Source organism: Condylostylus longicornis, unplaced genomic scaffold, assembly GCF_029603195.1.
Source record: "Condylostylus longicornis isolate FDR11 unplaced genomic scaffold, ASM2960319v2 ptg000004l, whole genome shotgun sequence".
Lineage (NCBI taxonomy): Eukaryota > Metazoa > Arthropoda > Insecta > Diptera > Dolichopodidae > Condylostylus > Condylostylus longicornis.
In genome coordinates, this window is record NW_026577973.1 from 3,447,160 (window position 1) to 3,470,318 (window position 23,159).

Here is a 23,159-nt window from a genome sequence, read left to right on the forward strand (position 1 = left end):
TGTGTATCACATAAATGAGGTAATTGATACCTAGTCAAACCGTTGAAAAGTTTGAAATTCATACGAAAGTTGATAGAAAAAAATAATTTGAAATTTGTATTTTAAAAATGCATACTAACTTTTTAAAATGATTATTTCATTATATTTTGTGTATTTAAAAAAGCCAAAATACCTAAAATATTGAACATTTTGAGAAAATAATGTAATATGAACTAGGCAAAAATACTGAATTCAATTTCTTTACTATCTTATTGCTAACTTTTTTTGCGTGAAACGGAAACACTTATACAAATGTGTGTTTATATTTTTATTTCAAAAAGCTAATGAAAATCAACAAAAAGAATTTTTTCTTTCACTATCACAAAAATTCGAGAAACTAGCGCCAAAGCGGTATTTTAAAGAACTACAAAACAAGAAGAAAAAAAAATATTGCCTTTACATTCAATTTCTATACTTCACATTGGCATTCAATAAAGAAATGCAAATGGTGAAACAACGCGTATTAATAAACGGTTAGTGCTGAAATAAAATAAAAAATATTTTTGTGAAATTTTAATAATATCGTTTATTGAACACAGTAATTTAAAGTGCTATAGTTAATTAATTAATTTCAAAATGGATATTAAGGTATCAGAAAAAGAAGAAAATGTAAATTTAACTTACATTAATAATGAATTCACACCCCGTATGCAGCAAACAAAATTGGATACTGCTGGGATCACAACTACATCAAATATATGTGCTAGAGTGACGCCGTTAGACAAAAAATGTTTCGAACATGAAAATGACGATGGCGCTAGTTGTATCGAAAAAAAATTTACTGACGATGAAAGGAAAGATTCTGGTTGTAGTTCAATGGTGGGAGGACAAACTATTTCTGAATCTGTTAAAGATGGAAATTCTAAGTTATATAAATCTGGTCGAAAAGGTAATTGCAACCGAAAAAATAAAAGAAAACGGAGACGTGGCAAACAAAAAACTAATTCAAAACCTTTTAAGAAGGAGAATTGGAAATTTCAAATGCCACAACGTTATAGATCGAACTCAAATCCAACCAATCTAGCTAATATGACGAACGTTTTGAGAAAACAAATTCAACGGCAGAGATCTATTGTTCCGTATAATACAAATAAATTTCTAATGGAAGAACATCTAGCTGAAGTTCCAAATGCTCTATTAACTCCAAATGGAAGAACTAGGGACTCAAGTTTTTCCGTTGATTCAGAGGATAATTATTTTTTTTCTTTACCGGAGGACGAGGAAGATTTTTTGACAAAAGAATTTTCAAATGTATATGAAAGAGCAAGAGTTGAAAGGCTTGAAAATATGAACAAGCAACAATTAATTGAAGAATGCCTTCAAATGGAAGACCGATGTTCACAAATAGATTCTAAACAACATGAAAAATACTGTGCGGAGTTTATGAGTAAGATTAAGTTTCTTGAAGAAAAAATTCAACGCTTAAATAGGGAAAATAATGGTACGTAGATACTAAACAAACATGGGTTATACATAGATGTTATTTTACATAGAATTGCTTCTTTTCTATTTAATAATGATAAGTTACTAGTGATTCATATTACAAAACTAAAATTTTTTTATATTTCTTTTAGAACTACGACGTTTGTTGGAACATTCAAATGATTTAGATGATACTACCAAATTATCGCACAAAAGCAATAAATCAGGCAACAGAATGTGCTCTAGTGAAGATAGTGAAAGTGATAGTTCTAGTAGTGGTAGTAGTAGTAGTGGCAGTTGCAGTTCATCATGTAGTACTTCTAGTATAAGTGATTTTAGTCCGCCATCTTCTCCCTCAAGCCCAAAAACACATTCAAAAGAACTTAAAAATGGATCACAGAATATGGACACTGATGAGCAAATTGATAACAAACACCAAGAAAATACTGTTCAATCTGAGGAAATATCTGTAGTTCCCAACCAAATACAGCAAGATTTGCAAATGCAAACCCAGTTAAGCACTCAAAACAGTGCTGATCAAAATCAGTTATCATTAAATGTTAATGGAGATAATTCCCAAAGCGTTTATAATGGTACAGATTTACATCACAATGATAATAATGAAAAAAATTAATTTTATTGAAAAAAATAAGAATAAAGTTTTCACTTTATTCATAACGTGTTTTGCGTAAATTATATTACACTTTAATATAGCCATCAATAAAAATAAAACATTTTCTTGTAGCCAAAATAATTATTAGTGTCATTTGGATCACAATAATTGTATGTTATTGGTTTAACTATAAAATTTTATGTTTTTCATATTTTCAAAAATTTAATCATCAGAAAAATATTAATTTTAACATATTGTAAGACCTCTAGTCGCAGTTTTAAATAAAATTTGAAATTATTTAATAATTTTTATTCTTTTAATAAAAAAATGTATCTTTGAAAAGATATACGTAGCATTATGTTTTTAGTTCAAATATATGATAGATAATCTTGCAAAACAATTTGAACGAAACAATATAGGTATCTTTTGAAAAGAGTTTATAAACCTTATAAAGGTAATAAACATTTAAAAAAAAAACATTAAAAATTAAAAATTTAAATTTATAAATAATTATAAACAATTTAAAAATTGTATTTAAATTTTGCTATCAATAAATAAAATTTTAACATTTATGAAATTAAACAAGAAAATAAGAAATTTGATATGCTTTTATAAAAAACAAATGCTTTTTAATAAAAAAAAATAATGAAATTTGCAACAGTAATCCATTTTAGAACAAAATAAGAAACAATTACAATATATTTTCGCACAAAATTTTAAAAATTTATGCAACTATTGTGCTTTCAAAAATTTTTGTTAATAAAAATTCAAATAAAAATAGAAAACTTATTTAGTATATTTTTTTAAAGTAAAGGTTCATATGAAAAACAATATTAATTTGAACATTTATAAAATGATACATTTTAAAACATTTAGTATCTTATAATTAATTTTTTTTTTTCTTTATATAAAGCTTAAAAATTTTTATTGATCTATTTTGAAAAAAAAAAAAGAAAATATCAATTTAAATAATTTTAGTTATTATTGATATTAAATAATATAATTAATTTTAAGTAACTTTTTTAAATTTAACACGGCGAAGTTATTTTTACATTAAATACTAAAAGTACACAAAAATTATATTTACATGCCAGTTAGTTTTAATGTTTCTTAAAAATTTTGTAAAGTCCATTTTGAAATAATGGTAAAAACGATCATTTTTATAGAAACCTCTTATTATCAATTATTAAAATTTTCTTAAAAATTCTAAATTTTAAAGCTGCATAAATTTTTAAATTTTAAAACACAATTTATTTTTATTAGAATTAAGCGATATTGTATGTATTTGTAAAATTCGCCCTGTAATTTCTGCATCAAAAATAATATTTGTTTTAATTTTTAAAACAAAACAAATCAAATTGTGATATTTACAATTTATATTTACACACATAAAATTACATAAAAAAAAAGAAAACAAAAAAAAATTAAAAAAAATTAAAATTGATTGCATTATTATTAATCGTAATTAATTAAAGAATACAGAAATTTTAGGGCAGAAGATTCTGTTTTACAAACAGTTCCATTTCTCATTATTACAATATTTTATTAATTTTTTTTGTTTTACTATACTTATTTATTTGATTTATATCTGAGCAGTTATGTTATATATACATATATATATATACATATATATATATATATATATATTTAGTATATTAACAAATATATTAATTATACGTATTAATTATACGTTTTATCTAAACTCAAATTTTGATTATATTATATTAAAGTTTCTAAAAAAAGCTTCAAAGATTGTAAATTTCCATGAATTAGACTTTTTTGTTTGCAATCTAATGACCCACAATTTAGGATTAAATTCTATAGATTTCAAAAAAATTTGCGTTCTGTATGGACACGATAATCAAATGAACTATTATTCTGTTCTTATAAAGTTCTATATTCAGTTCAGGTTTCAGTTCTTATAAATATTATAATTCAAATGTTTTATTAACAATAATTAATTTGTAATTTCAATAATTACTGCCAAAATATAAATTTATAGTTTACAAAAATAAAAGAAAAAATTGCATCACAAATAATGGTGCAATAAACTTTATCATGTAGAATCAATTAATTAACTGAATTCTGTTGATTAGAATATCAACTTGACCTATACCGAACGTAAGATTTTAATTTCAGCAATTTTAATTGTTACCAGTACAATATTTTTTAATAGTTTTTAAACATTGATACGATGATTTTCTAGTACATAATTCTTAAACTTTTTTTAAATTTTCTATATATGTATATGAATGTAATTACTAAAACTGTATAACATAATTAGTATATTTTTAAAACAAATGTTGTAAATTCTAAAATTGGGTTGATTACTTTTTAAACTGATTTTTTTTTTATCTTTAATGAAATATAAAAGTATATTTCTTGTATGATTAACGTATATTTCAATTTTTATAAGTATATATGTATTTAAAAATATGATGAAAACATAATGTATTAAATTTATAGTTTTGCAAAATTAAATTTTTTTTACAAGAAGAGAGTTAGTTTTATATTAAAAATTTTTATTATTTTTCATAATTTTTTTTTATTAAATTTTATTGCATTTAATTTATTTTCATATATTTGTTTCTTAAAATGTTGATAGATGGTACTCGTATAAAATTTTAATTGTTTAAATCGATTTATTTACAGCTTTTCGTTTATGTTAAAAAAATTTTTTAACTAATATATTAAACATAATTTTAAATAAATAATTAAAATTAAATATACCATTATGAATGGTTAAAATACTTTTCATAACATTACATTTATGCTATAGACATGTATACATAAAGTTAAGAATATGTTTTCAATTTTTTTATTAATTTTATTTACGCAACTTAAAAATTACATTTTAACCGAAATTTTTGTACAACCAGTATAATAGAAAAAACAAGATCAGGTTTATGTATATTATTTAAAATTAATGTATAAATATTTTGTAAAACGCTTGGTTTATAATTACTTTAATGATTGATTTCTGCTTATGTAATTATAATGGCCAAATTGTATTTATATAAAAATATATTATGTAAGTATAAAACTGTTGAATACGTCTGAGATTTTCATTCCTTTCATCACAATTTTATTCTCTTATTTTTTCCTTTTTTTTTTTTAAATCTATAAAATTTATTTGATCTACATATTTGTAATATATTCGATAATAAGGTAATAAAATATCAAATAATAGTAATGAGGTATGTATATACATATACATATATGTAAAAAATACATAATATTTATATATAAATAAATCTTTTATCAATGCAAAAATTTATTTAATAATTTTTATTTAAAATTGCTTGTTTACGTAATACATATGTGTAATAAGAATTTAATTATACATTATATACATTATTAATATGTATACCTATATGTATATATTTTGTATTCATTATGTTATAGAAATCCTTGTTAGGAATTATTTAATTTATATTACATTTTTTCAATGTACTTTTTATTTTGTTTAAATATAAAAATTATTAAAATAATAAGCAATATCTTTTGTGTATCAATTATCACATGTATGTATGTATATATTTTCTTAAAAAGAAGAAAATACCAACGATTTAGAAAAAGTTTTTAGATTTTTTATATGTATTTTTAAAAGATAAATTAACTGATGGATGTCAAGCAAATGAGAGGGTGTCAATAACGACTGACAGAAATAATGATTTTTTGGTTTATCAAGGTATCGATACAATGCCGTGGAAAATAAGGATCTGGAGCCCCAACCAATAATTTTCGACTATGTATGTATTTAAAACATAATCATACTGTTATAATTGAGTTGGTACATATAAATTTTTATGTCTTTTAGTCGACAAATTGGTTTTTTTTATGTCTATTACTTATTTATTATCTTTGCAAGAAATTTTTAATTTTAAATATTTAAATTATTTAAAGAAAATTTATTAATTGGGGTTGAATAAGTGATTGTAATCTAATTTCGGATTTTACAGTAGCACTTACACTAATGTTCGGTTGGGGGTACACATATTTCTGTTGTATTAAACAAATATGTACATATATAAAACAATAAACTTGAATTCTTTATTTATAGACTGGCCTCAAGGCAAAGGTATGGTATTCTTAAAGCTATAAAGAAAAACCCGAACTTGAAAGTTTTATAGAAAAATTAAGAAAAAAAAATTACTTTTATTTCATACTCTTCATGTAAAAATATATACATATACTAAATACAAACTATAAAAATATAAAAACAAAATCAATTCTTATATTCTAAGTACTTTGAACTTTTCTTTTTGGTGAAGGTGCCGATGGATTTCCACCTTTATAGAAATTTTTTAACAATTCCATTGCTTCGTCAGCACGAACTCCACCTTTCGTTGTAATATTTGCTTTCATAATTTTTGATACATCCAAAACAGTTGTACCGCCAAATCTATCATTTTTACATCCGTATATAATTTCCTTAACATTTAGGTTATATAAAGCAGCGGCACACATTATGCATGGCTCCACTGTAACTATAACACTTACTTTTTCAAAAAAATCCTTATAATCTAAATTATTTTTTTCACAAAATGCATATGCTTGATCAATACAAACGAATTCGGCGTGCCTTGTAGCATTTTTGGTAGCGTTCACCAAATTTCCGCCCCTAGCTATTATATTTAGTTCGTAAACAAAAACACAGCCCACAGGTACTTCACCATTAGATTGAGCTCTACAAGCTTCAAATAAAGCATTTTCCATAAAATTTTCCATAAAAAAGTTTGTAAAAAATAATCTTAAATACTACTATAATTTTTATATATGTAAGTAAGTTAGGTAAATTAATACGATTTTATTAGTTTTCGTTTTTTAAATATTTAATCAAATTATTTGATTCAAAAAAGATTTTCCCTTTTTCAGGCCAATTTGTGTTATTAATACTTCGAGGACTTGGATGCGGTAACAATAAAAATTGTATGCCAACGAATTCGTTAGACTTTGCTAATAATTTTAAAGTGTCATTAACATAACTTCCAATGGCTATTACAATTTGTGGTTGTAGCAATTTTATTTCTTCGCGAAGATATTTGAGACAAATATCACGTATATTAATTTTATCTTTACCCTATAAAATTAAAATGTGTGATAAGAACTTATTTCAATTTCGAAAAAATTTACTTGGTAGATGCCTACCAACTTACCTTTAGTTCACTAGGTGTAATATTTCTTCCTTGTTTATCAAAAAAAGCAAGTGGACAAAAATTATGAACAAAACATTTTTTAGAAAAATTTTCTAATCCCTCAGATAATTCATTTAAAAGATTCCAAAGTCTAAAATTACAACAAAATTTACGAAACATCGTTTTATAAAGTAAAATGCCTAACCGTTCTCCACTTGGTTCTTCAATTTTGCATGACAAGCCTGAGATTGGTCGTTTCGGATGTAATTTTATAGATGGCTTTTCTACTTCACCGCTTAATTTCATTAAATTACGAACTGTATTTATATTTCCAAAGGGGACCTAAAATAAAACAAAAACGAAATTATGCTAATTATTTAGCTCTTCCAACATATTACTCCAGTTTGCAGCATTCCATTTGGACCAGGATTCATACCAATCATTAGCACATCTTTTTTATTCTTAAGATATTTTTGCAAATAATTACAATGTACTTGTGCAGTATATTCCAAAGGATTGTATATATAATCTATTTTGGACTGATACTCATAATTTGCCAGTTCTTTATTTAAAGAAATTTCCAAATTATAAAATTTTCTCCAAACAGGCTCATCAAAAAACTTTGACGTTTCATCATCATTTTCCTTAACTAATTTGGTGGGGCTAACTGAATCAGTAGCCTTATCACCTAATGATTCAGGTAAATTCAATTTTTTTTTTAACATTTTGGAAAATGAAACAAATTCTTTGTAAGATCGAAGTTGTGTGGTATAGTTTAGTTTGCAACACTTTATCATAATCTGCTTACATTTTTTTTGTATCACAAAATAATAGGCATTCATTGATAATGTTCCATTTGTTTACAATTAAAAACTAAATAAAAATTTACTTAAGATAAGAAATCCTTCAACAAGAACTCATGAGACAAATGAACATGAAATAAAAAATAGTGACATGCGAATACATTACTTACAGCTCGTTATTTCCATACTCGTTACTTTTGGGCTTGGAGTAATGATTACAGGAAGAATAAGAATGTTCGTTACTCTGCACTCGTACAGTATCTGTCATATTTTCACGTAACGTTCAGTTCTACGTGAGTGGGTCGAGAGCTTTAGCGTAGTAATTTGGGGTTTTTAACATCAAACAAAAATTAAGACATCTGAATAAATTAATATTTGTTTAATAGATCTGTTTGTTTCATAAAATAAGATAAAAATCTATTTATCTATTTATAATTTTATAGAGATTTAATAAAATCTATATAAAATATCTGTTTAAAATTGATTTTAAATTCAATTTCGTTTATGAAAACAATTTTTTTTTTGGCAGATATACATACATATATGGCATTATTTGTTTTTGCAATTTTTTTAATTTTGATAACAAGAATATATGTATTAAAAATGGGTGGTAGGAAGTATTTTTATTTTAAATATTATTAATTCATATTTATTTTAATAATTATAAATTAAGCGGCGTACAAATTTTTTACATTTTTCAGCTTTGTAGAAACTTTTTTACAAGTTTACGGAATTATACTCAAAACAAATTTCAATAAACTTATATGCGCTTTTAAAACTTCGCGTTTATACTTCATGTTGAAAATGACAACCACTTTGGTTCAATCTATCAAAGTATATCTATTAATAAGTAGCAAAGTATATCCATAAAGAAGTAGTTTGACTCGTTCCATTCCGTTATTTTTCGTTTGCTTCTCACTTCCAAAATCATATTATTTTATTTTTCATTTCATAAAAGTTAGGTAAAAACATTCGAATGTATAAAAGTAATAGTTATAAATTTAAAATTTCTTACTTTGTTATACAGTACATACCTATTCAAGGTATTCAATATGATGTAGTAATTTGTAAGTACCCCTTCTATAGGCTGCTTCAAGCTTGTTATTGTCTATAAAAACTTTACTTAACCTGAAGCCGACTTCACTCAAGTCGCTTACTTGACTTGAAATGTTAATAATGATTTGAAATTTAATAGTTAAACGTCGTTGTAGGGTTTTAAGCTAACATAGTAAAAACACGGCTTGAGTTTCGAGCAGATTTCAAATCATATTGTATTGATTGATCATTACAATCTATGTATAAATCATTATATTTATACATAGATTGTATAAAAATTAAAATAAAAAGGTATACTGCTTAACTCTTTTAGTAAAGGGAATCTTTTGTATACAAATGTTAGTGAGTGATTGCATTAGTGTTATGTAAACGGACAGTCGAACTACTTCTTTATAGATATACTTTGATTTTAACATTCAAATTATAGTGTTGGCATTAGCATTTACGTGTTTGAACTGCTTAAGGGCGTAGTTTCTAAATTATACAAGCTTTTTCATATAGATATTTATAAATTATACATTATTTGAAAAAAATGCGAAAACCTACATAGTATGTATTTTAGTTCCTAAAACTTAAATAAAATTATCATCCAGTCATTAAAAATTTTTCACAAACTTTATTAAATTAACAAAAAAAATATTTCAAAGTCAAATTGTAAAACCGTTTTTTTTTATAGTTCAAATGTCAATTTAAAAGAAAGAAATTTCAAATACCATAGTCAAATTACAAAATACCTACGAAAAAATAAAATTTATATGTTTATATGTATGTTGCTATTAAAAATTTTATTTCCATCTACCGGAAAAAAATTGCGCAGGTACTCATTTGTTCCAGTTTTCGTAATTGCCTTCAATTTTGACTAGACGTGAGTAATTTGCATAATATGTAACTGAAACGCAAATATTAATTCATTTGGAATACTCAGAACATTCTGATTTATGTCAAAAAGAATATAAATTCAGAAGCACTTAATAACAAGTATTTGAAAGTACCTATACGGGTATTCATGAGTACCACCAAGTAACATGCAACAATGCAAGAATAATATGTAAACTCACTTTTACTACTTTTAGAATTGAAGCTTTCAAAGCTTTTGTCGCATCGTATTGGCATACTCAAAAAATTTGTTTTGCTTTCTAGTTGAAGCTTATAATTACTTCGTGACATCTAGTGATTTTTTTATGCAATCAAACCTCGGATTTTGATAATTAATAATAAGTTTAAATTTATTTAAACAAATTTTTCGAAAATATTATAACGTTTTATTGCTGGCAAACATCACTCCATATTAAAAAAATAAATCATATAGGCATATATGTAAAAGTTTGTTACACTTTCACACTACTCACTTGTGAAATCAAACAACAGGTGTCAAATAATTGATTTGTTAAAAAATAGTAAGGCTCTTAGTTTTATCTTCTAGGTCGAGTAGCCTCTGAGGCTACTTTTAAAAAACTTGACTGGAAAATAACTTAGTGTTTTTTTAAAAAAATCAAGGTAGGTACATATTATGTGTTAAAAATAATACAACTTATCAAAAAAATAAATTACAAAATACATTAACGAAACTAAACTTTTCTCGTGAAGGAATTTATTTTGAATATTTTTTAGTAGTGTATTTTTTATAAAGAACAGTAAAATAGAATATATACATTTTAGGGTTATTAGGAGTAAAAGTGATATAAAATTCTTAGTTGGCGCACAGTGGTAAATATTTTTTTGCTCTTACAGATACATACATATGTATTTACTTATGAAATGCTTTCTTTTCTGTTATAAATAAATTATTTTAAACCCAGAATGGATGCTGAATTTAGGTTTTGTACCTTGATAAACCACCAATTTTCTTTGAATTATTGTTGTTATGCTAATTAATAAGACAAATTGGTTCAAAAGATCTATCAAACTTAAAATTCAAATGACTTCAAGTTTACATGTTCTATAAATTGCATTTTTTTTAAATTCAACCGTATTAAGGAAGAGCAAATTTCGAAGATTTTTTAATTATTATTAATCATGTCAGTATTAACCAGCGAAAAAGAAATATTAAAGAAAGGAACATCTGTGCTACAATCGCACCTGTACTCCCTAAAAAACCGTATATTAAAAAAAAAATAGAGTGACTTCAGAAAAATCTCTTTTCCTTAATGGGCGTTGTCAAATTGCAATTGACATTTTAATGCCAATGTTTCCTTTTTTCGGGGAAAAGTAAGCAGAGTTGTCAGGGCCGCCTTAAGTGAAGATTTATCTTCAAAATAAGTGTTTTTTTATAATAGTTTTTTTGCAAAACTTTAAGATTTTTAAAAATCTTAAATCATATATCTTCAATATTAAGGTTTTTTATTGCTTTGAAGTTTTTGAGGAATTTTTTACACATTTTTCCATATACATATATTTTTCAAATTTCAAAAAGTTGACCACACTTATATGTGAAAATTATTTATTTTAATAATTGAAAGAAGTTTTCATTTAATAGTGATTTTGTTTGACTTGATTTTAATTTTGAAAAGAAAACATTCATTTTCATTTTGTTTTAAACTAAAATTATTTCGAATTATATATACTAGGAGCGGCTTTTTTTTCTAAGTAAAATTGCTTTCTGTATAATGAAATGTGTATATTCAAAATAGATACGTTTTTTAAAATAGTCATTAGAATATATTGATATATTTCTATTGATATACAATTCTATCTAGAATTAATATTACTCTATGTATATTAATATATCATTTCTAAGGAAACTGTAATTACGCAAAAAAAAGATCATTTGAAATATTTATTTCTATACTACATTTAATCAAACACAAACTCATTTTGCTTAAAAAAAATCTGGTAAAACTATGTGGTCCTGGTAAAACTATGTTATCCGAAACAATTTTAATTTAAAACAAAACAAAAACAAAAGTTTGCAAAATGAACAACTTAATGAAATTACAAATTATGAATTAATCATAATATTAATGAATAATAAACACTATTGAATAAATATTTCTTTTAATTATTGAAATGAATAATATGGTTTAAAAAAACTATTAGTTTTTGGAAATGAGGAAATAACAATTTACACCTTTTTCTTTTTTTTACTTGTTAAATTTTTTTTAGTTTTTATTAAATAATATTCTTTTTTTAACACTTATTATTAAATATTTTATGATTTTCTATTTACAAACTACACTTATTTTGTAAATAAAATAACAAAATCTTCTTTGTTTACTTTTTATGAAAGCGCGACGCACTTCATTTGGCATTTAATGTTGTTTTCAGTTTGACAATGCTTGGAGCAAAGAAAGAGACTTACCGCAAGTTTTTGGCTTCACTATATTTTTTTCAAGACACGATTTTTTAGGGAGTGTAAGTGAGATAGAAATAAGATGCTCCTTCCTTTAGTATCTCTAATTCGACTATACATATGAAAATGAGTTCTAAACGTAGTGAATACGTAAAATAAAAGTAAACTGGGTATCGAAAAAATCGAACACGGTTTTCTTATACATGTCACATAAATGTTGATGAAATAACCAATTAAATAAACTAGCAATTATTTTCAGCAATAAAGTGCTAGTTGTTAAGCTTTTTTCTTAAAATTTATGTTTTTAATAATGTGGTAACGTTTGTTGAAAATTAACATTTTTTGCTATCTGTAATTTATTATTCTAGTTTGTAAGTTTCCATATATATTTTGTATTTAATCGTTTTTATACCCTGTACTTCGTGAAGGGTATATTAACTTGGGTACAGAGTTTGTAACTACTTGAAGGAGTTATATGCGGTACATATATACAGGGTGATTCAGAAAGGTATACAACAACATATACCATTGGTTAGAGGGTCGAAAACTTTTGTTCCGGAGTAGGTGCGAAATCTCAAGGATTTTCGAGATACAGGGATTTTCATGAATTTTCACGAAATTTCTAGTTATCTAAGCTTTTTTGATTATAGCTTCCGTTCCGAAAAAGGGGCTTCAAGCAAGCAATTCGTGAAAGGTCTAGTAGAAAAGTTTTTCGTGCTATATCTTCTGTACCATAAACTCAAAAACGAATAATGCTATCGACACCAAATTTTCACAAGTTGTTTTTTTTGTGCCAGGGACGAGTTCGGGTAGCTGCCATACAACTCAAAGAGTTTATTTTAAATATTTCAAAAACTAATAAAGGTATAAATATGAAATATTGTATACGTGTGTCCAACTATATTCTACATATGCTCTAAATATTCTACACAATTACAACTATATTTTACACAATTTTAATGAGATGGCGGCACTGGTTCATATGGCTACCATACAACTCCAAAAGTAAATTTTTTATATTCGGAAAAATAATAAAGTCAGATTCATGAAACTTGGCAGTCCAATTGTAGGTCAGACATATCCGTCAAATTTTTACAGAATGGTTTTACAGGTTCGAGTAATTGCTATACAACAATGACAGGTGCAGTTTGTAATTCAATCGATTTATATTGACTGAAGCGTTGTTACTTGTTTATTTTTCAAACATCGTAATCCCAAATCACCATGAACATTTTTAATATAAGAATATATTTCTTGACAAAAAGTATGATGATCAATTTTGAATACACCGTATGCATTAGTAGATTGTGTATTACGGAGTTTTTAGAATAAAGGTGCGGTGGTATTACGAAGAATAAAGATGTCTGTAGGTATGTACATATGCGCATTTTCTACATGTGATAAAAATGTTTGGTATCCCAGGATTGATTTTTTAAACAGATATTTATCTTGTTGGTACATCCTTGTTTTTTAAAATCTTTGTTAACATGTAAACGCAGGCTATGGTTAATATCTGTGTTCATACGATTAATTTTTTTTACCGCCAAACATATTTTGTGGAGATTTTTTAATGCATATCTTAAACAGAAATCGCAAATAATAAAAAAACTTCCAAATGTAAAATTTACCTTGCATTTTTAAGGTAACGGCTCAATGATTATTTCGATATTTATTTAAAAACAATATTTATTGTATTTTCGAATATCTTGGTAGCTGCATTAAAGGTAAAATACCTTTAATACGATAACCTTTTTATAGATGAATATTAATATTACACTTATTATTATTCATCTTATTTTAAATTTTAAAAATATGGCAGTTTTCTTACATCGGAAAAATATTTTAGCGCCTGTTTTAAAGAATAAATCTTCGACTTAATTTTATTTTAAATTTCTCCAATGTTAATGTTTAAAAATTTTAATATTAGACTTTAATGGATTCTACACTATTCTAAAAAAATTTTATTATCCTTTATAATTTTATTTTAAAAAATCAAATATACATTCATACATATAATGTATGCACATTTAAAAAAAAAAAGAGGGGCAAACAATAATAATTGTAAGCAAAACCTAATTTTAAATAACATCACAACACAAGTGTACTAGATAACATTTCCAATTTCAGAATTAAGAAACGACAAAAACAAAAAGAAAAAAACATTTATAATGAAATAAATTATTTAGCATTTAAAGAGTAGATACCAAAAACAAGAAGAAAAAAACAAAATAAAACATCAGGAATCTTGAAAGGACCATCTATTTATTCATTTTCCTTAGAAATGAAAAACAAAAGAAAATGGATACAACTATGAAAAAATTACAAGAAAAGAAAATCAGAAAGTAAAAATACGAGTAAATATTCCTAAACAAAGGAATAAAAAATTTCCACAAAGAGAAAAAAGAAAAAAAAAACACAATACAAAACAAAAACTTCTGTTGAAAAACAGGAAAACTTTTCAGATATCTCGTAAGTAAGAGTATTCGTCGTCTCTTCTTAATAAGAAAGAAACTAAGCTCCATATAGTTTCTGATCTTAAGGATATTCATTTTAAAGCTAGTGATATGTTAGGCTAATATATATCTGGCCATTATTCTTTTTGTTAAAGATTGCGACGTGTATCTATGTTATTATATCCGACACGCTCTTAACAGCTTAAAAAACTCCTCTTCACCCGTTTTATTACTTTTTTTGTTTCTTTATTTATTATTATTTTTGTTCTTATATCCACAATAATATTATAATAATGCATATTTGTGTGTGCGTGCTACATTTACTTGAAAAAGTAAAAATAACAGGTATGAAAAATGTTGCTGTACGTATTTATTGTGGATGTTGCTGTACTTTTTATTAATCGCGTACATTTTATGTGTACATAGGAATATGTAATGTACACATTGTGACACACATAATAAATAAAAATAAAAAATATTAAAAAATTATATACCAGAGAGATGCAAAGTTTTATAACACTATAACTGTTAAATTCTTTTCATGAAAATAAAATCGTTTAACTGAACAAATGTGCTGTAGTTCTACCTAAGAACTCTTTATAAAGATATAAGTAAAATAAATTTTAATAAGTAAAAAAAGATATTTCAGAATTTTAACCGCAGAAACTTTGGCGCTACTCAAGATTTACAGCAAAACTATATAGCAGCACACTTTACCAATTTTCTAATCAGGGAACGTTTTTAAATTTTATATTGTATTTTATTTTAATTTCTCGCTTTCTCTCATATAAGACAGATGAGAATCACAAACTATAATATAGGAACGTTCGAATGCACAAAGATCAAAATTTAATATTATTTAATAATATTGTCATTTTTATGCAAATCGGTTTAAAAAAATGTCCTAATAAAATATTGTCTATCCTGTATTTTTATATCTGTACGAGAGCATTTTCGAAGTGTGTCATAAATTTGCCTTATCGCTTCTAACCCTAAAAAATAATGGTTTGAGATAAAAACATAAGTGTATGTTTTTGATTAGCGCCAAATTCTAAATTTATTTAAAAATAACTCTCCGCCCGTTAACAACGAAAACTCGAAAACTACTTGAGCTTATCAAATTTTTACAAATCATTTATAATAGTATATACCGGAACCCTATTTAAATTGGATGTGATATGTACAGCGGTTATGAATATAATATGTACAGTGGATTTCACAACATTACACATACAACTTGAAAAGTTATTTGGCTATATCTCAAAAATAATTGAAGCAATAATAGCTAAATTTCGCACAATCAAATAAATTATTAGGACATATATTATGTCTACAAATCGTCAACTCCTTGTGCTAGTAAGCCATACAATATCAATAATTGCTTAATCATATCTTAGAAACTTTTGTAATTACGGGATCGAATTTTTCCCTAGACATGCATATATTGTTACTCAGTGACAAATTCTGATATAATAGAACCATCATAATTAAAGTCATAGTCTGTCGCTTTTTTACATATGGCTTATTTGTTCGGCCATGTTCGCAACTGGTTGGTCTGGTATCACAGAGTTGACATGATCAACTTTATTTTTTTTGTTTTTATTGAAATGCTATACACTATATTATGTAATACGTACAAATGTCGTGTGAAGTGTGTTTCACAAAATTTAGTTAAAGACAAAAAAAAGAATTGTAATTTATTACACACGTACATTAGTAATTTCTAAAAATGAGAGAGAAAAATAAAATATTTTGTAACGGAGTTGACATTTTTGTACGTTCATTTCTTAACATTTACTTGTTTATTTCTTCCTTCTTCATTTCAACTTTTGTAAAAGGATACAATTTTAAAGATATAAAATTTTTTTGTTTTTAGTTCAAATTGTTATTTTCTATTTTTGTTGTTTTTTTCTTAGTTTTTTTTACAATTTTGGTTTTTTTATTTTTATTTAAAGATTTGAAAAATGGTTGGAAATTCTTTTTCTTTTTTTAGTCGTACTTGTGTACCTAAATATTTATGTAAGTGCATACATATAATATAATTGTTGTAGAAGTGTGTGTATGGTGTGTGGGAATGATTTTTTAAATTTTTCCATCGTTTTTCTTTTTTGCTTTTCTTTAATTTTTTATTTATTTTTATTAGTGTTTTCTTTACTTAATGTCGCGAACGAGATTTGGTCAAGGATCTTATGTCTGACTTGTCGACTTTTAATGCTATTTAAATTGATTTCAATTGTAATAAGATTATGTATTTTGGAAAATTACAAAAAGGAGGATATACAAAAATAAATGTAATATCATTTATTATATTTGAAATGATTTTAAATAAACGACTGCAAATTAAAGTTTATAAATATTTATATTGTATATAGATGGCATTTTCATGGTTAACTGTTAACTGTAATATATAAATACATCCTTTTGAAATATTATCAAGATCTATACATGATAAACATATATGTATATATATACATCATATACCTATATAATTTACGTATATAAAAACGTATACGCGAAAGAATTTTTATAAAGTTTGAATTTTTTGTGGTCAGTATATTGAAATTTACTTCTAATAAAAATTGTTAATATCAATTAAATAATATTCTTATGCAATTTATTGTAAAAAAATAAAGGTCTTAAAAATAAAGGTTGCAAGACCTCACGATTTATTGGGATTGTTCAGAGTTTTTTCTGGATTCGTGCTTACGGAAAAAAATCCTTGGATACTATCGAAACTCTCCAAAATACAAATTTTTGATTTAATGATTTTGCAATATATAAATCGCTTCACAATTTTTAGGACTATAAGCATGAAAAAAATAAACAACCTATTTATTTCATAAATCGTTTTACAAAATAAACGATGATTGTTATTAGCTTTCTTACCACTTACTTATAACAGTATTGTAAATCTGAAAATGTTGTTTGAATGTGAAATAAAAGGCAATAAATACTGTTAGGTTTCAAAGTTATTTTGGAAATAGTCAACAATATACGCAATGCGGTAAATATTCGAGCCTAAAAATTACTTTAAATGTGGTGTTATACAGGGCAGTTGATTAGTACCTGCGCTGTTTTCTTTATATATGGATTTATTTAGAAAACTGATTAAAGGATTTCAATGCAATATAAAAAATCGCTGAATCGCTGAAACCGTTTGTTTCATAGTTTAATCACATATTTGATAAACTGCAGCGGCTACAAAATAAAACAATCAAATTTCATCATATACAAATTCGGCATCGACAAGTGTACATACAAGTTAATTAAGCTAGATATTTAAAGGCTGTAAGATTACAGAGATATGAATCAATTATTATATATATAAAATATAACAAATAAAAATGCTAACAGCAATGTGCAGATAATTTATGACAGTGATGTACATCAACATAATATTTGACATGTAACATATATGAGATTCGTACCAGAACGATTTTTATGTGGGGTGAGATCTGTATTTGAAAATGCAGTGATTCGCTACAGCGAACTTTAAGCATGAAATAAAAGTATTATATCCAAGTTAATTGAAAAAAGTAATAAAATCAAAATTTCTAGATAATTGTTATTAATTACTAACACATAAAAAAACTGATTTTTGGAATAAATTTTGAGTTTAAAATATTTATTAGTAATTAGTGTTATTCAATTTTTGTGATTGTTTCTGATCCCGTTAATTTTTGAATTTTGTTTTTTTTGTACTATTGTAAAATTAAATTTTTTCTTTCCTCTTTAAATTATTTTATAACTTCATTCTATTATCCCACCATTTTGAAAACTGAATTCGTTCAAAAACTTTTTATGAATTACAAAATAATGAACTATATACATATTATACATACATATGTATAGTATAAACTAAATATATTATTTAAGAGAGCGTTGTGCTTATTTGAGAAATTAAAAAGAAAATAGAAAAAAGTATCCTATTACGCGTCTTACAAAAGTCCGATATATAATATGTATAAGAAATAAACAAATATGCTTTTCCTTTTTTACCGTACTCCTTAATGTATGGAACGGGAGAATACAAAAAGACAAACGTTTAATTATACCCGTACGAACGTATGTTCGAAAGGTATACTATATTTGCCTTACCGTTTGTAACACTAAGAAATAATGCTCTGAGATATAGACGAATTCTTAGTTGATTTCGCTTTATCTGTCAGTCCGTCTGTTCGTCCGTCCCAGCGATAACTCAAAAACTAATTGAGCTAAGTTCATCAAATTTTTACAAATGATTTATTGTAGTAAGTGCCAGAACTCTATTTAAATTGGATATGATCGGGGTACTGGTTCGAGTAGCTGCCATACAACTTCAAAATTTATTTAACTATATATCTCAGAAACTATAAAAGCTGTGGTATTGACATTTCACACAAACGAATATATTAGTAGGGCCGATGTGTTTGATAAAATCCGTTGGAATTGCTTGGCACTTTCTGGTAGCTGCTATACAACTTCAATAGTACGTTGGCCATATCTTAGAATATATTAAGAACACAGTACTGAAATTTTGCATAAATTAATATGGTAATACGGCAACTTAAAGTCGTAGTCTGTCCCATAGTCAGTTATGGCATATTTATTCGCACATAGGATAACAAATTCGTACGGGTATCACAAAGTTGACAAGGTCAACTCTATTTTTTCTCGTTTTCATATAAAGTCAATTAAACTTAAAATTGCATTTAGATCTGCGTTTAAAAAGATGCCTAAAATTTTCATCAATAGATTTTATGCTAATAATCACTGGAGTGTCATTTCTGATTGAAAAATCCTAGCTTTTTTGATCAGCGAATTATGTATAAAAATTGGAACAGATGTGGTATGTATGTGATATAAAAAAAGAAACGAAGTGCCGAAGAAATTTTCACAATTTTTTTCGGATAAAAATGCTGAAATGAGACAATTATATCAAACAATAACGTAGAAAAGGCAGAATGTGTAGCATGAAACTTCCTTTTAATAAAAAGTAGATTTAAAATTATGATAAATTTGAAAATTATTAAATTTTCTCAATTAAAATGTTGAACATTTATTTAGGAAGAAGACTAAATCTAAATTATGTCATCAGTGTAATCGTATTGTCATTTTGCCAATATGATTACGCTCATAACACAATTTGTAATCGCATTCACGTTTTGTCATCTCACTTTTTATTTTCTATCAAATCAGACATTATCCTTTTTTTCTAATTGATTTTTCATTTTCATAGTTAGAATTTTGCATTTTTCCTGAAAATATCGCCTGAACGTCTCACTTTTAAAAACAAAGGGAATAAATTTTTTATACAGTTTTGGATAAACGAAATACGCAATACGAGGAAATTCTTCTCACTTGAAAATTACATTAAACAAATATTATGATAGTGATTGACCTCCTTCTCATTTGGTTAGTATGCGATTCCATCATAAAGTGTATTTTGTCAACATTGCATATATCACATTTTTTTTCTTGAATCAATTATAATCTTTCATTTTTCAAAGTCGTAATATAAAAGAAGAAATTGACCTTCTGACAAATTTTTGTAATTTTTTAAAAAACGCTGTCCTAAGGAAATTTCTTACAATTTATATTTTCTTATTGTAAATTTGGAAAAACAAAAAATTTACTATAATATAAGATGTTTATAATTATTTAATTGTTCAATTAAAAGGTAAGAATAAAAATAAACAAATGGAAAAGGAACAAAAAAAACCAAGGTTTCCTTGTAAAAATTTTTTACAATAGTATTTGTGGTATAAATTTGTTGCCATTTAAAAAGAAAAAAGACGGAAAAACCATTGTTATAAAAAAAATTTTATTCAATTTTTTTTTCATTTTATTTTCAATTCGATAACATAAACATAATAACAAGCTTCCGTTCACTTTAAACTTTTATAGTGTTAAATTAAATGCTAAAGCTTTTTAAGGTTCCTTTAACCGTAAAAATCAATTACCTTTGTCCTTTTTTATTAGTTTTTTTTTTTTCTAGCGATTCATCCGTTTTTATAAGACAGTATTGTTTTGTATTGTATGTAGAAGTGGTGAACACAAAAAAGAATTTTGCTTGAGGGAAAAGTGTAGCTCTATATAAAATTTTCTTATTTTGTTGTTAAATTGCAAGTTCTTTTACACAGAAATTTTTTTTAAAATTTGTATAGTAAACTAAAAAGGTTCTTGGTGAATTGTTTTTACTTGAAAATATAAAAAATATATATAAGAATGAGGAGGAAGAAGGGAGTAGGAAATGTATTTTAAGTGTATTTTATACTCAAAGAAAAGAAAGATTTTCATAGCAATGTAGATGTTTGTGATATTGTGTTAGGACAATTGTTTTGTAATTGCAATTTAATCCATGATATCTTTCTGTAAAATTTTTTACGACATATTGACATAAGAAATTTTTAAAATTATTAATTATTACGGGTTGATAGAACAAACAAACATAATGTAGGAGGAGTAATCATTCGATTTTTGTAAAGGTTTGTATATTCTGTATGCATTTATGTTGCATATCATAATACAGTAGCATTTTAAGATAGTATATACTTAGCAAACATATTTGTTCGAAAGTAGGAGTTACATACTGACATTAACTAAAAATTAATTTCGAATTTGTGGCGGTATAAATAGTGTTTTCTTAAATTTAATAAAACTCTTAATATATAAGGTAAATTAAAACTATTTTGAATATTTAAAAATAATTTTGACAAATTGCTTACTTTTTATTAATCTGCAAATTTAATTTACCTACTTCCGTGTACTTAATTTACTATATTTTTCAGTGACGTAAAACAGCCTTACTCCTCACCTAAAAATTATTTTAATTAACAAATTATGATTTGACGACAATTGTTAGGATTTTATAATAAATTACTCGTAGCTATGTATGGGCTTTCTTTTTTGAAAAATAATTGTTAACATTGGACTTTGGAAGCAGTCTATTGAAAACGGCGACAACGAATTCAATTGTAAAACCTAGCTGTAGAACCTAAACTTTATAAGTAGCAAAATATATTAATATAATTTTTGAACTCACATTTATACTTATAAAATATGCAATTAGCTTAAGGTGAAAAATTATATTTTCAATAAAATTTAATTTGTTAAATGCCTTGTAGTCTTTTTTTAATTGATGGAGTGAAAATATTTTTTTTCGTTTTCATTCATTCGCTTAATATTTGTTTTTTAATGATTTTCATGAATATTTTCCGTTCTATCTCGCTACTATTTTCACTTTAGAAAACTGCATATGTACCTCATCTACCTACCTTGGTAAATATTTATTTGTATTTGGTAAAAAATTTGAAATTCTGGAAAAAACTACTATTTTTATTTGATAAAAGAATGCAAAGGATTGTTGGTTTTTTTTTTTGCAAATAGAAGAAAATTGTGGTTAAAATTTGCAAAAAAAACTACAATGAGTTGAAATTCATTGTGTTAAGATGAAAATTATTTTTACTCGTGAAATTCATTTGCCAACTACAAAAGGATTTTGTTCCCTTTAAGAAAACAAAATAAAAAATACTGAAAAAGTAGCATTAATAAAAAAGGATTTCAAAGGATGAACGAAAAATCATAGTTAAAAGGTGTTAAAAATACAAAAACAAAAAAAAAATATAAAAAATAAAAAGCGGTTTTTTTTCTTGTTTATTTTTGAAATCAGTTAGAAGACCATTGATCAGGAAAATTTATTGAAATAAATTGATTAAATTTCGATTTGAAGATGAATTTTTTTCTTCGTTAACTCTAAATGAATGCTTTCAAAAATTTGAGATTGTGATCGTGAGTTTGTATATGTGTATAACAGATATTTATAATTTGTTTTGTATTAGACTATAATTTTTGTGTTAGATCAAAGATTTTAGATATTTTTTATTTTTATAGACGAAACAACAAAAAAAAAAGTGAAAAAGAAAGCAATAATTTTTTGTACTATAAGAGAATTTTAGTTAAAAATATGAAACTGAAGATAAATTCAAGAAAAAATTTCATTGCATAAATTAAAATTTGTGCTATCAAATTAATTTGTTTCTAATTTTTTTTCCTATGCAATGATTTTCAAACCTAACATGAAATAATTCGGCCATAAAAAACATAATTATTAAATGAAAATGGAACAATTAAAAAATTTTATATACATATATAATATACAATACATATATATTTTTTTTTTACAGTAAGTTAAACAATAAGACCTTAAATTCATATTAAGAGAAAAACGAAAAAAAAAACAAAAATAAAAAAATTAAATTGCGTAAAATGGCATGTAATTGGTAACAAAAACAAACAATTTAAAAAAAAAAATATTGAAAAGTTTTATAAAAATTTTCATGTTTTGTAATTTTTTTAAGAGGATTT

General features: G+C 24.9%; 4 protein-coding genes across 4 annotated transcripts in view; 1 reads left to right on the forward strand and 3 right to left on the reverse strand.

Moving 5' to 3' along the window:
* LOC129607981 (protein sarah) overlaps positions 1–713 on the reverse strand; it is a 27,530-nt gene extending 26,817 nt beyond the window's left edge. The window contains exon 1 of the mRNA XM_055519277.1: positions 664–713. The gene's annotated coding sequence lies outside the window, so the exon portion shown is untranslated. The remainder of the gene's footprint in view (positions 1–663) is intronic.
* On the forward strand, positions 488–2,342 carry LOC129607971 (protein HEXIM1). Its single transcript, XM_055519255.1, has 2 exons — positions 488–1,480; positions 1,614–2,342. Exons 1-2 carry the CDS (start codon positions 616–618, stop codon positions 2,093–2,095), a joined length of 1,347 nt encoding a protein of 448 aa, XP_055375230.1. The 5' UTR covers positions 488–615; the 3' UTR covers positions 2,096–2,342.
* Positions 2,343–6,192: 3,850 nt separating this feature from the next.
* On the reverse strand, positions 6,193–6,805 carry LOC129609918 (tRNA-specific adenosine deaminase 2). Its single transcript, XM_055522205.1, has one exon. The coding sequence runs from the start codon at positions 6,803–6,805 to the stop codon at positions 6,317–6,319; it is 489 nt and encodes a 162-aa protein (XP_055378180.1). The 3' UTR covers positions 6,193–6,316.
* An 82-nt stretch (positions 6,806–6,887) lies between these two features.
* On the reverse strand, positions 6,888–8,150 carry LOC129609914 (single-strand selective monofunctional uracil DNA glycosylase). Its single transcript, XM_055522191.1, has 4 exons — positions 7,611–8,150; positions 7,418–7,554; positions 7,234–7,363; positions 6,888–7,157 (listed from the first exon to the last, which is right to left on the reverse strand). Exons 1-4 carry the CDS (start codon positions 8,052–8,054, stop codon positions 6,888–6,890), a joined length of 981 nt encoding a protein of 326 aa, XP_055378166.1. The 5' UTR covers positions 8,055–8,150.
* Positions 8,151–23,159: the final 15,009 nt, after the last annotated feature.